This window comes from Spinacia oleracea, chromosome 3 (genome assembly GCF_020520425.1).
Source record: "Spinacia oleracea cultivar Varoflay chromosome 3, BTI_SOV_V1, whole genome shotgun sequence".
Taxonomy (NCBI): domain Eukaryota; kingdom Viridiplantae; phylum Streptophyta; class Magnoliopsida; order Caryophyllales; family Amaranthaceae; genus Spinacia; species Spinacia oleracea.
The window spans coordinates 14058360-14075562 of record NC_079489.1 but is presented as its reverse complement, the minus strand read 5'-3'; the positions used below and the strand labels follow the sequence as shown (position 1 = coordinate 14075562).

General features: G+C 36.4%; 3 protein-coding genes across 3 annotated transcripts; 1 reads left to right on the top strand and 2 right to left on the bottom strand.

Moving 5' to 3' along the window:
- Positions 1 to 534: 534 nt before the first annotated feature.
- On the top strand, positions 535 to 7269 carry LOC130469492 (uncharacterized). Its single transcript, XM_056838833.1, has 10 exons — positions 535 to 767; positions 4395 to 4630; positions 4747 to 4799; positions 4918 to 5230; positions 5323 to 5465; positions 5601 to 5876; positions 5960 to 6036; positions 6200 to 6532; positions 6633 to 6770; positions 6867 to 7269. Exons 1-10 carry the CDS (start codon positions 535 to 537, stop codon positions 7267 to 7269), a joined length of 2205 nt encoding a protein of 734 aa, XP_056694811.1.
- A 687-nt stretch (positions 7270 to 7956) lies between these two features.
- LOC110801478 (probable ubiquitin-conjugating enzyme E2 24) lies at positions 7957 to 10871 on the bottom strand. The gene is made up of 2 exons (XM_022006846.2): positions 10262 to 10871; positions 7957 to 8788 (listed from the first exon to the last, which is right to left on the bottom strand). Exons 1-2 carry the CDS (start codon positions 10748 to 10750, stop codon positions 8213 to 8215), a joined length of 1065 nt encoding a protein of 354 aa, XP_021862538.2. The 5' UTR covers positions 10751 to 10871; the 3' UTR covers positions 7957 to 8212.
- A 1470-nt stretch (positions 10872 to 12341) lies between these two features.
- On the bottom strand, positions 12342 to 15081 carry LOC110801468 (putative ubiquitin-conjugating enzyme E2 39). Its single transcript, XM_022006834.2, has 2 exons — positions 14522 to 15081; positions 12342 to 13197 (listed from the first exon to the last, which is right to left on the bottom strand). Exons 1-2 carry the CDS (start codon positions 14972 to 14974, stop codon positions 12610 to 12612), a joined length of 1041 nt encoding a protein of 346 aa, XP_021862526.1. The 5' UTR covers positions 14975 to 15081; the 3' UTR covers positions 12342 to 12609.
- Positions 15082 to 17203: the final 2122 nt, after the last annotated feature.

The following is a 17203-nucleotide window of genomic DNA, read 5'->3' as shown; positions in this document are numbered from 1 at the left end:
AAGAAATTTAATCAATTTGATTGTACACCTGCGAAAACCCCATATGATTCTAATATTACTTTGAAGAAAAATAAAGGTGATAGTGTGTCTCAGGAACAATATGCCAAGATCATTGGAAGTGTGATGTTTTTAATGAATTATACTAGACCAGATATTGCATATGCTGTTAGTAGATTGAGTAGGTATACTCATAGTCCTAATCGTGATCATTGGAATGCTTTAATAAGACTATTGAGGTACTTGAAAGGCACTATCAATTGGGGTTTGCACTATCATAGGACACCATGTGTTTTAGAAGGATATTGCGATGCTAATTGGGTGTCAGATAATGATGAGATTCATTCTACTAGTGGCTATGTTTTCACTCTTGCTAGTGGTGCTATTTCATGGAAATCATCTAAACAAACTTGTATTGCTAAATCTACAATGGAATCTGAGTTTATTGCTTTAGAATTGGCAGGTCAAGAAGCCGAGTGGCTAAGGAGCCTGCTAGCTGACATACCATTGTGGGGGAAGCCAACTCCATCAGTGTCCATGCATTGTGACTCACAAGCTGCAATTGGGGTAGCGAACAATCAATCCTATAATGGAAAAAGGAGGCACATTCGCGTGAGGCATGCAATTGTTAGAGATCTGATCAGAAATAATGTGATATCACTTGAGTATGTAAAGTCGGAGAGGAATATTGCAGATCCTCTCACCAAAGGCCTTTGTAAGAAAATGGTGTATGAGTCAGCACAAGGAATGGGTTTAAAGCCTATTCAGGAGTAAATTGTGATGGATACCCATCTTGGAGAAATCTAAGTTCAATGGGTCAAACTAAGTCACAAAAGAACTCGCGTTTTGTATACTACTGCCATTCCTATTAATAAAGTGATGTAGTATTTTGTCTTACTGTCAAATAAGTAAGGATGAGCCAAAGCTCTTAATAAGTTCATAGCCTATTGAGGTGGTTTATGACAGTATAAACCTGATGAACTTACCTATGTGAATGTGGGGGCTACGCCCAACCCCCTATGAGGTCCCTTGGCTTAGGACCTCTAGAGCGTTCATGAAATACCAGGAACTTGTGGGGCACTGACTATTAAAGTTCGCGAGAACACTACTTGTTTTGAGAAAAGTTTGGTGCGCTGTTGTGTTACTACAATCCCCATGCAGGGTTCAAGGATAAATCCACCTTATATGGCTGTATGACATACTAGTATGCACTAGGTATCAATTCAAGTCCACAAGACATTGATACTTGCAAAACTAAGTATCCCTTGCCCAGAACATCTTTCATTACCAAAGCCGTCCTTCTTTTGAATCATGTGGGGGAATGTTGGAGTTTGTTCCTCCAAAAAAGGAATGCTTCAAAAGAATGAAAAACCAATTGTCCCACATTGATAAAAAACCCACATACTACCTTCTTTATATATTGCACTACCCTTTAATCATTTGTTTAAGAGTGCTTGAGAGTGGCATGGGTGGTCACAACACACACATGCGCGGGCGCGCGTCGGGCCGGGCTCGGGCGAGGGCCTTGGGCCTTGGGCCTTGGGCCTTGGGCCTTGGGCCTTGGTACTTGGCGAATGCGGTTCGCGGGCGTGGGTGGGTTTTGTGGACCGGGTTATTCTTTTTGGTCAAGGGCAGTTTGATTAAGTCAGGAGACTTAATCAACCCACTAACTCTGGAAACTGCTCCATTAACCCCACTAGCCGTTTTATGACTGTTGGAGTTCCCCATTACTCCGGTAACTGCTCCACTAGCCGTTTATGGCTGTTACAGTTTCCCAAAAACCTCTCTATAAATTGATCATCTTTTTCCACAGAAAACACACAGAAAAATTGTTCTTTTCTTCTTCTCCGAAATAAAAACACAAAACCTCCATTGTTCTGGGCATTGCTTAAGGGTGTTCTCAATCTAGTTCTTCGTCGTACACCGAAGGATTGGAGTCGTGTATCCCTGGGGGTCGGTTGCTACGAGTCTGCGTGTGCTTAGCGGGGCAAATTCGACTTTAGGGCAGTGATTGGTGTCACGCCACGACATTGTTACAGATAAGCTTGTTCTAATTATTGTTCTTATTAGTCATAGTTCCTACAGTAAATACAAAAATTCCTTTTTCTCGATAACTAGAATTTCAAATTTTGGTGTTCCTTTAAAAGCTTTGGTACGTATGGCTCTATGAGAAGATATTAGTTGAACAGTCAGCATGAATTTGTATGTGCAACGGGTAAAAATCCGAACCATGGTATATTGTTTGTGCACCTAGGTGGTAGCATTACACACTCTAGCCATGGAAGAAAGCAAGGCATCCAGGACCGAGAGGGTGATTTGCTCAAGAAAAATGGCTCACTGGATACATACCAAGGACATGCTGAAAGCAAACAAAGTTGAACACTTGCATATATTAAAGCAACATAATTTGGCATATTGTTTCACACCGCGAGTTAATACAAAATAGAGCACATAGATGTTTCAACTTTCAAGTAAACACTTCAACAAGGAACTAGAGCTGTCAAAAACTGACCCGACCTGAAAACCCGACCTGAACCGATCGAACCCGTAACCGACCATGACCCGAAATTACGGTAAAACAGGTAACCCGAAACCCGACCTGTACCCGACCCGAAAAAACCGATAACCGATTTTAACCCGGTGTTGTAACACCCGACACCCGACCCGAAAATGACCGATAACTGAACTGACCCGACCGAACAATGACCCGAACCCGATTTGATACCCGACCCGATATCAACCCGAAACCGATTATAACTCGACGAAACCTGCTATTGACCCGACTTGTAACAACCCGCTACCCGATTTACCCGAGTTATCAATGACACGACCAAATATTAACTTCATTGATAAATCTATTTTAATTATTTATTGCTAGATATTGAAAATTTTAACTCTAAAATAAGTTAAACAAAATTTTTTAGAATATAAAATAAATTAAATGTATAGGTTAATTATCAGACCCGAGTTTGACCCGTCCCTGAGAGTGACCCGATCTGAATTCTATTTGATCTGATTATTATCCGATCCAAACTAAGACCCGAACCCGAAAATAACTGTGTTGCAAACCGACTTTAACCCGACTCGATAAGACCCGAACCCGAAATTATCTGCTACAAACCGACTTAAACCCGACCCGATAAGACCCGAACCCGAAATCCAACTTGACCGAAATGTGACCCGACCCGAACCCGACCTGAACCCGGGATAGGAAAAAACCCGATATGACCCGACCTGAAATCGACCCGACCAAACCCGAACTCAACCCGAATGAAATATTGACCCGACACGACCCGACCTGATCATGAACCGAGACCCGAGATGACCCGACCCAAACCCGACCCGATGACCTGTTTTGACAGCTCTACAAGGAACGCAAGATGTTCCCGATAGGATTGAAATACTTAATGTCATCTCAACATTTGGTTCGAATTTATAATTCAGCAAAATTAGAAGGAACAAGGAAAGAAGTGAGTAGAATGAAACAGGACATGACTGAAAGTTCGAAAGATAATTAGATATTCCTAGTCAAAGAAAATCTCCAATTGCGCGCCTAAATAAGCTGCCCATCTTTGACCATGTATAATCACCCTCGTATTCCTTTTTTTAGTATTTTCTTATTTCTCCCTTCTTCTGAAATCAAGGATGCAAATTTAAAGAATTTTTTTTTACATACAGTAAAAGTACAAAATTAAATACATGAAAAAAAACTAGTCGGGTTCTAGTGCAAAGGTGGCGTACCAAAAGCATCCGTTGGTAGTTATTTGTGCCAACACATGTGCATTACTGACATGTTCTCGATCAACCTTACGAATGTCACAGTGCGTGAACCCCTCTAATTATTTGATTTTCACGCTTGCCAATGCATAACTTGAACAATTAATATATCTAATCATCGATAAGTAATAATTATAAAAATTTGATTTTCGCAAAAATACATAAAACAAATCTAATAAGATCCGACATGAATATGTTTTTCCTAAAACATAGATCATAAAAAATAAACAAAATATATTATGCGTATAGTGCAAAAAACAAAGTACTGCAACTATTTTGAAACGGTGAAAGTACATCAAAATATTATCCCTCTGCGAGAACTTGTTAATTAGATTATTCTCAATATATATATTTAGAATATGAAATTTTAATAACTTAATCTCATACAGAATTAGATATATTAATGATCAAATATTGCATTAAAGTTCGTGCAAATAGTGAGGAACAAATGTAGCTAGTATGTTTGACAACGTGACATAAAATCGTTAGTAAAGAATAGAATTTTATGTCAACGTTGTTGAAAGTTCCAGTCAGTTTATTCATTGCTTGGTCTCATGTCTCTCTTCTTCTGTCAACTTCTTATGTACCTTCATTTATGCTTCAAATTACCTGAATGATAGATACAAATTGTGGGATGATTTGATTAGAATCAGGGATATAATCTATTTTCCTTGGCTTGTGTGTGGGGATTTCAATAATCCTTTGAATCTTAGGGATAAATTGGGGGCTCCCATTTCTTCTACTGGAATTGAGGGTTTCAAGAATTATGCTGCCATTTGTGGTCTTTCTGATATCAAATATGATGGCTATTTTTTTACTTGGAATAATAAGCAAAGTGGTGGTGATAGGGTCTTTAGTAAAATTGATAGAGTTTTGGGAAATGATAATTAAGTGTCTTCTTTTCCAGATTCTCTTGATCACTTTCTTCCTGATGGTCTTTTTGATCATTATCTTGCTATTTTTTGTACTCAGAAACTTCCCCTCGTGTAAGAAGACTTTTAGGTACTTCAGCATGTGGGGTCTTGGTCCTTCTTTCTTAGAAAGAGTTAAGGAAAATTGAGATGTTCCTTTGTATGGTGTCCACGTGTATCAATTGGTTTATAGACTCAAAAGGTTAAAGCCTATTCTGAAATTGTTAAATAGTATAGGGACAACTTCAGTGATATTCAGAGGGTTGATAATGAGGCTTTGTTTCATCTAAGGGAATTCCAAGAGAAGCTTCATGCTTCTTCTGGGGATCCTTCTCTATCTTCTCTTGAGTCTACTGCTGCTGGGAGCTATAGAGTTTCCCATACTGCTTTCCTTAGTTTCTTGAGGAAAAAGAGTAAACTCCACTGGTTAAAAGATGGTGATGCTAACACTAGCTTTTTTCATCAAAGCATTAGGATGAGAAGGAAATTTAATAGCATCCATTCCATCCAGGATGAAAATGGAATATGTATTCAGTCCCCTGATGGTATTACCAATGCTTTTGTCATGTATTACAAATCTCTGTTGGGGGCCACCCTGATCATAGAGAACCTGCGAGTGTTTCCATGGTTAAGTTAGGCTTTGTTGTTCCTGATTCTATGCATGATGTTCTATGTGCCTCTTTCTCTGATGTGGAGATCCAGAAAGATATGTTCTCCATTGATGGGAATAAAGCTCCTGATCCTGATGGTTTCTACAAGTCAATTTTTCAAGGACTATTGGTCTGTTATTGGTCATGGTGTTTGTAATGCTGTGAAGGATTTCTTTCTCAGTGGGAAACTTTTGAAATAGATCAATGCCACCAGCATTACTTTGGTTCCTAAAAGTTCTCACCCTTCCTTTGTGATGGATTTTAGGCTTATATCTTGTTGCTCAAGTGCATTTCAAAGCTTATGTGCTCTAGATTAAAGTTATTTTTATATGATGTTATTTCTCCTGCTCAAGGGGCCTTTGTTGCTGGCAGGCAAATTGTTTACAATATTTTAGTGTGCCAAGATATTGTTAAAAGGTACACAAGGAATATTGGGTCCCCTAAGTGTATGATTAAAATCGATCTCAGGAAAGCTTATGAGTCAATACTTTGGCCTTTTGTTGAGGAAATGTTCCTTGCTCGTAATTTCCCTAAGAAAATGGTTCTTTGGATCATGTCCATTGCCTCCTCCCCCATGTTTTCCATTTCTCTTAATGGTTCCTTGAATGTTTTTTTCCTGGAAAGTGGGGTCTTAGGCAAGGGGATACTCTCTCTCCCTTGTTGTTTGTTATCTGTATGGAGTATTTGTCTAGATTACTCATGTTTGTGGGTGAAAAACCCGAGTTTTCCTTTCACCAAAGTTGCAAAAGAATGATGTTGAATCATATTTGTTTTGCTGATGATTTGCTTCTTTTCTGCAAAGGGGATGTCCAATTAGTTAAATTGTTGCTTAGTGCTAGCTTTCTCTATCTCTTCCTCTTCTAGTTTACATGCTAATGAGGTCAAGTCTTCTATTTATGTTGTGAATGTAAAACCTGATGTGTTAGATGATTTGGTTTATCTGTCCATATTCAAGCTTGGTAAATCGCCCTTCAATTACCTTGGTGTTCCTATTTCATCTAAAAAGCTAAATGTGAAGGATTGTGAAATTTTGGTTGATAAATTCACCTTAAGAGTGAGATCTTGGGGTTCCAAAACTCTCTCATATGCTGGCAGGGTTCAACTTGTGCTTCTTTCAATGCATTCTTATTGGGCTAGTATCTTTATCTTGCCTAAAGCCATTTTGAGGAAAGTAGTGGACGTGTGTAGACAATTTCTGTGAGAAGGTAAAGCTGTTGGGGCTAGGGTTCCCCTTGTTGCCTGGGATTTTGTTTGCAGACCTAAGACATCTGGTGGTCTTGGTTCACAACATTTTTAGTTGGAACACTGCCTATGTTGCTAAATATGTGTGGAATGTTGCCTCAAAAGCTAATTGTTTGTGGGTCAAGTGGTTGGATCATGTTTATATGCAAGGTGTTGATTGGTGGAGCTATTCTCCACCAAAATCAACAAGTTGGTATTGGAGATCCATTTGCTCTGTCTGAAATATTATGGCTATAGAGTATGGAGGTAACACTTGGGTTCAACACCTAAGTTGGCTCTACTTTGTTAGCTCCGGTTACAAATGGTTGCAAGATCCCTATTCAAAGGTAAATTGGGATAGATGGGTTTGGAATAGGTTGAATGTGCCTCGTCATAGTTTCATATGCTGGTTAGCTGTTCTAGGAAGGTTGCGTACAACTACTAACCTGTTCACCATTGGGGTCAGTGATGATGATAAGTGCACCATCTGCGCTCAACTTCCTGAGACCCACACTCATCTCTTTTTTGAGTGTCCTTATAGCAGGAACATTATTGGTTTGATCAAGACTTGGTTGGGTATCTCATGCTCTAGTTTGCAGTTTAATCATCTTTACAGGTGGATTGCTCGATCTAGAAACTCTAAATTCAATAAAGCAACCATGTATGTCAGCCTTTGTGCTTGTTTATATCAAGTTTGGATGGTGCGAAATTAAGCTTTATAGGAAAAGCGAGTGTAAACAGTTAGCAACTCTATCTTGAAGATTCAAGCTGATCTTAAAGGGCGAATTCGCTCTACTATGCCTAAGTATATGAGCATTACTGATGTAATATGGTTTGAAGCTTTGGAAAATAGTCTTCTAGAGTTTTGGCGTTTCCTGCTTGGTTGTAAAAAGTTTTTCAGATTGTGTCTATTTGGGCTTGGCCTCGTAGACATAATCTAATTTTGCGCTTATTTGATTAATTCAATTATAAACTCTAGCAAAAAAAATAGAATTTTTGATACGAAAATGATAAATGTAGCAACTTGCGACCTTTAAGTCATGCCACAATGATAAAATGATATGCTTATGTGTCATGAACGTAATTGGAAACTAAAATATTTAACTTATATAACCTATTATACATGTTACAAAAAAAAAAGTAGGAAAGTCTTAATATTCTAATTTATTATAAAATATAATAAATACTTGTTTCTTTTTTTATATCGATTACCTTGTTTACATACTTTCATAGTAAAAATATTGCACTGATAGAAAAAATATTTTGATGACGCATAAACTACGTGGTGCCTATATGTACCATTTAGAATCCGATACGTATATTGTGACCAATAAATATTATCGCAACTTGCGACCTTTATCATCACCATTTTGATATTAAACACCTTATATTTTACCGACTTTAAGAATAACTACTTATTTATCTATTTATTTATTTTACCACCTTAGCTCTATTACAGAGTAACTTTTTACCTTTCACTGCCAACCCTTAACACTTTCTGTCTATTTTTCCATCCAACGTGGCTTCACCTATTCATTTCCCTCGATTCCACCTACTATAAAAAAATCTTAACAAAAAAAACAAAAGTTTTGAACAATTAATTAGCTCAAGATGATATCCAATCGGCCTTCGAAGATGAGCTTAGACAGGAATTAATTATCCTTTAGACTTGTGACTCTTGTTCTTCTTCTGATTTGATCTCAGAAATCCAATCTTTTTCAATAAATAAACAAAACTCCTCCCAATTTCCTTGAAGCTGCTCATACACTCGCTGCCACCACCAGCAGCCGCCGTAGCAGCTTCCTTTCTCGCCTTGTTTTCTTCCTCTGTTCTAGCTTGTTGGGTCAGATGCTTAACAGAAGCACCTGTTTTCGACATTTCCGTCAATAAATCCGAGTACAACCCATCAATTGACCCCTTTAACTTGCCTGAAACCCTCCCTTTAGTACCCTCAACAACCCCATTAAAATACCCAACTCTAGCGAACCCGTTTCTGTATGCATAACAAGCATTCAGTATAAACTCTGCACGATCCTTGAAGTGTTGAGTTACAATTGGTTTGAAGTTTTTTGGTGGGTTTCGAAGTAAGCATAGCGTTGATTTGCAGGTTAGAATAAACGATTGTTCGCTGTATGCCAACGATTCCCTCTCCCTGTCCAGCCGCCCTACCCAAGCTGGCTCATTGAAGTATGGCTTTTCATTCAGTATTAATGCTTGGATTGATAACAGTAGCTGCAGAATGATTTGGAGTTAATTAACAGGTGAGTAATAGTACTAACAAGAAACGTTGGCTATTATATTATTGAAATTAAACCAAATGACCATAATAACAGGACTAGTGTTACCTAATAATCTAATCACCCCCACGAAACGTGAATCGGAAAGGCGAATTACATTACCATATGTGATTCAATTTTTGTCTAATTTAACAAAAGATAGTGAATTGCGTACACGTACTCAGTCTCATACTAACGAATAAGGTAATAGTGAACATGACCAAAGGTCCAAAGCCAAAAGACCATAACACCACTTCAACGGGGATTCACGAAAATTCAAAATAGCTTAGGCCGTTTGATAGGCCGTAAAACGTTTCATAGAAAACGATTTTTCCCTTTTGCGTTGTTTGGTTGGGTAAAGGATGGAAAATAATTTTCAATGACTCTCTCAAAGGCGAAAAACTCTTTTCTATTCGAAAGGGAGGGAAACCACTTTTCATTCTTTCCTCCTTACCTCCCTCTCAGCTCCTTTCTTCCCCTCAATTTTCACCATCTTTTATGAAAAATCAGTTTACAATATGTTTTCCCTTTTAAAATCATTTGAAAGTGTGTTTTCCCTTGAAATATGTTTTCCGTGAAAAATCATTTTACAATAAAAATGTTTTACGCTTTACCAAACGGAGCCTCAATGTAGAACCATGAGCATATGCACGGAATGCACCTAAGAATAGCTTTAATAAAACAAATGAAAGAAAACGATTTATATCTCATGTTGTTCGTTAGGTAATTAAACTCATCATGTTACTGCGCATCGTGCTCACTCATTACTCTCCCCGTTTTTAAATATTACTTCCTTTTGATTTTTTATTTCAAGCCGTTTAATTAACTCGATATTTAAAGTATCTCCACATATATATGTTAAAAAAGTATAAAATTGAAATTGTTAAACTATATATTGAGACGAACAAAACAAGTTCTCACATGAATATGTCTTGAAATATGTATTAGAAAAAAATTCAGAAAATTCTCTTAAATTATAAATAATAAATAATGTCAATAAGTTTTTTTTTTTTCCATTCATATTATTATAAATCTGGAAATATCAGTTCGTTCCATTACCCTTCCTATTGAATCGATCTTAAGAATCCAAAATTCCAAAGTCGATATTTTAATCGGCTATAACAATTCAATTACTCTAAAAACAAACATAAATCAAATAAAAACTTCCCTTCACATTAATATAAAGACCTCAAGATCTCAGGTAAAAGTCCAAAAAAGTTCCTCCAAACTGCCAAAAATATGTTGTTTATAACCTACAAATTCCTATTTAGGAATATACAAAATAAAACTAATCATGAATTTACAAAAGTAAATTAATTACAAATTTACAGGAATTACAATACTCTAATAAACCATTAATTTTTACACACAAAAAATACACTCCATAGTAAATTTAAATTAATCACAAAAATAAAAGATAAAATCAAACCTGAAGGATAGTAGAATTGTTAGGGTCCCACCTTTCACACTTTGCACCGGACCAAGTATTCAACAAGCTCAGGCAAACCGTCCCATTACAATACAAATTCGGGTTAATCCGAAACCCGAATGACCGATAATGCACCAAAGGCGGGTGTGCTGGATAATCCGCCGGAAAAGCAACATCAAAAAAGAACAACCCGTCATGATACGGCGTTCCACGGGCACCCACAATTGCGGCCCGAAGAAGGTCAACCCGGGTTTCGTAGACCCGAACAAATATTGTTTCAGGTAGGTCCTTTTGAAGGAGTTTCCACTCTTGCATTATTTTTTTCTGTACTGATGAACGTGGTACATTTGTGTTGTTTCTGACAAAGTGGTGGTCGGAGGTGTCGTAAACGACACCAAATTGAGGGATTTGGTGGTCGGAGTCTGGGGGTGCTTTGCCGGAAAGTGATGTCATGGTTAGGAACGGTGATCGATTGATGTTTCCATGCATTCGTTAAGTAAAGTATTTATAATTATTATGAATAAGTGTCAGACTAGTATTAGGATACACATATTATTAGAAGATGAGTTACACTAGTACTCCGTATTAGGATATGCAAATATTGTAGTTTTCTATGCAGGGCAGGACACTTAACGAGCAGCGTAGGAGAATGCGAGAGGTTGTACCGTTCCACTGTACGTGCCGTAGTTGTTCTCGTTATAACTTATAAGGGATTAAAAGGTTTTGCGCGCATAAGGTGTACAATAAATTTATTGTACACCAAGATAACTTTTACCCATTTTCTTGTAACTTTAACCTAGTTTTGATTAACTTTTATATTAGTTAAAAAAAAGTTAAGATAAGAAAGAGTACTCCTAAAGGAATATCAAAGAAAATCTGGTACCTATCTAAGTAGATGAGCGTTAAAATGATTAATTTTATACATTTTTAGTGGTTTTGAACAAATATGTTTTTACTGAAATGAAAAAAATTTATCACTAAAAATAGATAACTTTTACATACATAAGCTTAACTTTTAAACACTTTGAGTTAACTTTTACTCCGGTGTTTGTAAATAAGAATTTGTGATAAGGGATACATGATACATCATTTAGACCCCAATCATTTGTTTTGGCCATTAATCTCAATGTGAAAATATGCAACCATGGTCCATGGGAAAAAATATCCAAAGTTTGCGTACAACCCACAAAGTCCACGACATTTTACCAACTCGGAATTGAATTCTGGCCGGTGTTAATCGTGTTGTTGTAAATTGGAATCATCATGTTCTACGATGTGTTTGACAACTTTGATTACATTTGTATTGTTAGTACTAGTACTAGTAGACAATACATGCAACATGCTCATCGACCGAACACAATTGATCCCGTCTCCGGGTTGAAAAATATAATTTTCTAGTCTTTAGTCAGGTCCGGTCCAAAATCTTTCAAAAGCCAGTTTTGAATCAGACCGACTTTTCCTTGAAAAAAAACAAGTATACAAACTACTAAAAAGTTACTCCCGTATTGGGATTTCACAAATAAAGCATCCAACAACTATTTTTCGATTTTTATTTTTTGTTTTTTACTCCCTCCATATTTTTTTAAGAGATACACTTGCCTTTTCCGGCCGTATTTATTTAAGAGATACACTTGCCATTTTTAGTAACTTATCAACCCGACCATCTAATTAAATAATACATCTAATATACTCTATCACCCACCATCCTATTAAACAAATATTTTCATTAATCCACCCCACCCTCCACCCACCAAAATATGACATGGTCCCCACATATTTAATTATTAAAATATCTATCCAACCCCACTTGCTTTATTATTTTATTTCATTCAATTATTCTTCTTAATACCCGTGCCCGACCAAGTGTATCTCTTAAAAAAAATACGGAGGGAGTACTTTATTTTATGGAAAAAAATTAAATTATATTCCGTATATAAATAAATCTAAAATCGATTCAAATTGGTCCAGTCTAAGCATTATCAGTCCGTTCTTCGAATCTTAAATTATCAGAAATCTGGTCTCAAGTCCGGTCTGAGTTTAGACCGGTCAACACCTAACAACTATATCTGAGATGAATCGATTCCTTTGGGACAAGAATTATTTTCCAAATAATCTGTCTAAAGTTGAACACAAAATATACTTCAATTTTCATACCAATTTTAACTTTATCTACCTACTAGTACCTCCCACCATAGCTTAACCAAGTCAATACCTTCTCCGTCAATACTGATCAGTGATCATACTAATACTTCGTACTATTTACTAATCCCAAATTCCTACTTTGAACAACTATATGTATGTACGGATATGCCATTTCAGAATCTCGATCACTACATAGCTCAATCTTCTTAGACAGGAATAGTCTTGGATTTCTGACTCTTGTTCTTCATAATTGATCCCAGAGACACAATCTTCTTCAACTTCTGAACAAAACTTCTCCCAATTTCACCAACTGTAACCCCCCTTTTGTTCTTAGAAGCAGCCGCAACTTCAGCTTTCTCTTTCGCCTTCTTTTCTCTCTCTTCCCTAGCCTGTTGGGCGAAATGCTCAACAGAAGCACCTGTTTTCAACATTGCCATCACTAAATCCTCATACAACAGATCAATTGCAACCTTAAACTTGACAGAAACTTCCCCTTTAGTTCCCTTCACAGCCCCATTAAAACACCCAACTCTCGCGAACCCTTTTCTGTATGCATCACAAGCACTCAGTATAAACTCTGCATTATCCTTGAAGTGTTGAGCAACCACTAGTTCGAAGCTTTGTGGTGGCTTTCTAAGCACCCGTAGCATTGTTTTACAGCTTAAAACAAACACGTCTTCACTGTACGCCAAGGATTTCTTCTCCCCGTAAGTTCGCCCTGACCATCCCGAGTAACCTGGCTCGTTGAAGTATGGCTTTTCATTCAGTACTAATGCTTGGATTGATAACAGTAGCTGTATGATTTTTACAACGATTTGGTGTTAATGTTTGCATACCAAACCTTTTCTTTTAAACTAGAGTTAACAGTCCAGAACAAAATACTTTATCATACTCCCTCCACCAGATTAGTTGTTACACTTATCTTTGCACAAAGTTTTAGGTAATAAGTGGTTGTTTTGGTTATTAATTGTTATTTTATTTAAAAAGTAGATGTGATAGAAGCTAGTGGTTTTTTTTTTAATTGAATGATAGAGGGTGTGGGGACAAAAAAATTTAGTGGGAAGAGAGACAATATAATAATTGTGTGGTCATTCCTAATTTAGAAGTGTAACAACTAATCTGAGACGGACGAAAAAGGAAAGTGTAACAACTAATCTGGGACGGAGGAAGTATAAAGTTATAAACAACATTTTGACTTTTGACTAGTAAGTGGATAGTACTGTATCAACGATAAATTACAGTACATATTCAAAGGTAACAACAACATATGAACATTGGCTAGTTAAATGAAATTGACATGACCAACTTACTCAAACCAAAAATTAAACCGAACGACTATCACTCCAATAACATGACTCAAACAGAATCACCACCACTTCGAGGGAGATCCACGGCTACTCACAAATAGACTCAGAAATAAGTCAATTTTCAATGTTCATACTTACAACGTTACAACTTACAAGTAATACGAGTACTATACCGTGGTACGCTGCTATATATACTTGGAAAATTATCTTTCTAGTTGATTTTGGGTCGGGTCAAAATGTTACTTTTAACACTTAAACGGTTAAACCTTCTACTCCCTTTATTCCTTAATACTTGTACCGTCTTGACTAGACACGCTTGTCAATGCACAACTTTGACCAACAATATCTTTAACTACATATTATAAAAATTTATAAAAATATTAATATTTTGAAAATATATATAAAGATGAAGCCAACAATATATTATATACTAACATTTGTTTTCATATACTAGAAATAAAATAGGGTCAAAGTGAATTATATGAATAGTGCAAAAAGTCAAAACAGTACGAGTATTAAGGGACAGAGGGAGTATTAATCGATTTTACTGATTATTGACTACTGAGTCTTCCAAGTCAATTGTTAAGTCAATCAATTTGATAAATTTTGAAATCACACAGAGATCAAATAAAAGCACCCTGTTCAAAAAATGTCCAAAAAGAATCCTCCAAAATGACAAAAAATTTCCATCAAAAAAAAGCCAAAACATTAAAATTATGCATGTTTCATTAATAAAAAATTTACAACAGATTAAACAAGTAATTTTAAATTTAAATAAAATTAGAAAATAGAAAAAGAAAAGGGATTAAACCTGAAGAATCGAAGAATTGTTAGGATCCCACTTTTCACATTTTTTACCAACCCAAGTATTCAACAAGCTAAGACAAACCCGCCCATTACTGTATAAATTCGGGTTGAGCCGATACCCAAATGACCAATAATAAACGAAAGGCGGCCGTGCCGGGTAATCCGACGGAAAAGCAACATCAAAAAAGAACAACCCATCATGATACGGTGTTCCACGGGCACCCACAATCGCGGCCCGAAGAATGTTCACCCGGTTTTCATAGACGCGAACAAAGATTGTTTCGGGTAGGTCTTTTGAAAGGAGCTTCCATTCTTGCATTATCTTTTTCTGTACTGATGAAGGTGGTGTTTTCGGGTGTTTTCCGGCGAAATGGTGGTCGGAGATATCAGAAACGAGGTCGAATTGGGGAATTTGGAGGTCGGAGATTGGAGGTGTGTCGCCGGAAAGTGATGTCATGGTTTGTTGTTTAAGAGAAAGGAAGTGGAGTGGGACAGGGAGTGTGTTTTTGGGGTTTGTTGTGGGGGTGTTGAGTTTTCACGGAAATGGTCAAAGACTCAAAGTAAATGGTTAAAAAGAAGGCAGAGAGAGAAAATTTAAAGGGAAAAGTTTATCGTAGAATAATTACGTCCGAAGTATTTTTGGAAATTTGATATGGGCATGCAAATGCATATCATAGTAAAAGATAAAATCGAAAAAAAAAAGTATTTTTTTAATATAAAAATTGTACTTTTTTTTTAATTCTAGAATGATACTTTTTTTTTAAGACCATGTGCATCCTTGACCCTTGATCAAGTGTAAAATAATTTCTCTCTCATCCTTCTCCTTCTTCCACCTCACTTTCCACTAACTTAACCCATGCTTTACTTTAACCCTTCTATTTTCATCCACAATCTTGACTCAAGGTCACCACTTTCTCTCACCAATTTTTTATATATTCCCACCTTAAATTATATTTTCTACTACAAAATTAATATTTTTAACAATTAATTAATTTTTAATTACTCCATATATTACATTTGATAGACTTTAAAAGTACGGAGTATATTATTTTCAACGGTTTTTTCATGAAATGCCCCTGAGGTTTCACGAAATGCATCAAATACACCCGCGCGTTTCAAAATACATAATATACCCCTATTTAAACTTATTTGCACCAAATGCCCCTAGAATTAACGGAAGTCTAACTCCGTTAACATTAACTCTTAATTAATCTAACTAATCCTAATTTAACCATAATTAAATACCGATTAGTCTAATTAATCATAATTAACACCTAATGAACCTTAATTAACTCTAACTCCCCTCTCTCCTCTCACTCTCCTCTCACGCCTTTTTCTGGGTATCAAAATGGTGAACCCAACCACAATATTTCCTTCTTCAAACCATCTTCATCAAACATCAATTGCTAACTCATGTAGATATGTACTTCATGATATATGTTGGTTACTTGAGTAGCTTGGGACGGTGACGAAATCGGGAGGTTCAGGAGCGGATTTTTTAGGATCTGGCGGCTGAGGGGTGGTTTCAGGCTTTAAGGGCGGAGGGGTGGTTTCAGGCTTTGAGGGTGGCGGAAGAGGAGAGACAGTGTTGAAAGCGGAGGTGGTGTTGATGGGTGATTGGACCTCCATTGGTGGTGGTGGTTGTATTTGTGCTTGCTGCTCTCGTGAATGGAAAGTCAAGTTGACAGACATTGATTTGGCTGCCCTTGATTCCAATCGCTGCTATTCTACTCTCCTATTTGCTGCTACTGCTGCTATATATCTCTTCCTGCAGAAGAACTCAACCCCAAGAACGAAAATAAGAAAACAAAATCGAAAAAGAAATTAAAATTTAAAGACGAAATTCATTCTAATCTACGAATTGTTTCTGATTCTCTAATCTAATTCTAACTACCCTGCGCTATTCTCTTTCCTAGCTGTTATTCTACCTCGCCCAATACAAATTTGAACTTCGTTCTAGAATTTGTTCTTCAGCATTTATGTTCTTCTTTTTGGTTCGAGGGAGCAGCTGCGATTAGAGGAGATAGAGAATAGCGCAGCAGGAATTGTTTTATGTTTTTCAGATTTTAATTTTTGTTGGTTTTCCTATTTTAGATTTTGCAGCTGGGTTGTTCGTGAGTATATAATAGCAGCAACAACAACAACAACAACAAAGGGCGAAAAACAGCAGAATTTGGGTAAATTAGAGAGAGATTAGAGCCACTAGAATTCCAATTTATAGTTTAGATTTTCGATTTTAGGTATTAAACTCTCAAATTTTCATATTCTCTTCTTCAATTTTTTGGGTTTTGTTCTTGAATTTTCAGATTTATTTTTCTTCAATTTTGGGCTTCAAATTCAATTGTATTTGTTAGCTAGAGTTAATTAGAGGCAATTAGAGGTTAATACTAACGGAGTTAACGGCCGTTAGTCATTAAAGGTATTCAAGGGCATTTGGTGCATTTTTTTAAGAAATAGGGGTATATTATGTATTTTGAAACGCGCGGGTGTATTTGGTGCATTTCGTGAAACCTCAGGGGCATTTCATGAAAAAACCGTATTTTCAATATTAATTGGTTTTTGTTGGTAACTTTAAAAAAAAAAACTAATATTATTTCTATTAATTATAATAAAAAATATATATTTATTATAAATAATAATTATTAAAGAAAAAAATAAAGCAATTTGTAAAAGTTGCAACAAAGTT

Excerpts from the sequence above, each read along its gene's own strand:
- LOC130469492 (XM_056838833.1), top strand. The coding sequence starts at position 535 with ATGCATTGTGACTCACAAGCTGCAATTGGGGTAGCGAACAATCAATCC. Across the intron at positions 768-4,394 it reads GGTTTAAAGCCTATTCAGGA|ATACAAATTGTGGGATGATT; the intron begins GTAAATTGTGAT and ends CCTGAATGATAG. Across the intron at positions 6,037-6,199 it reads TATTTGTCTAGATTACTCAT|TTTACATGCTAATGAGGTCA; the intron begins GTTTGTGGGTGA and ends TTCCTCTTCTAG.
- LOC110801478 (XM_022006846.2), bottom strand. The coding sequence starts at position 10,750 with ATGCATGGAAACATCAATCGATCACCGTTCCTAACCATGACATCACTT. Across the intron at positions 8,789-10,261 it reads ACAATTCTACTATCCTTCAG|CTACTGTTATCAATCCAAGC; the intron begins GTTTGATTTTAT and ends ATCATTCTGCAG.
- LOC110801468 (XM_022006834.2), bottom strand. The coding sequence starts at position 14,974 with ATGACATCACTTTCCGGCGACACACCTCCAATCTCCGACCTCCAAATT. Across the intron at positions 13,198-14,521 it reads ACAATTCTTCGATTCTTCAG|CTACTGTTATCAATCCAAGC; the intron begins GTTTAATCCCTT and ends AAAATCATACAG.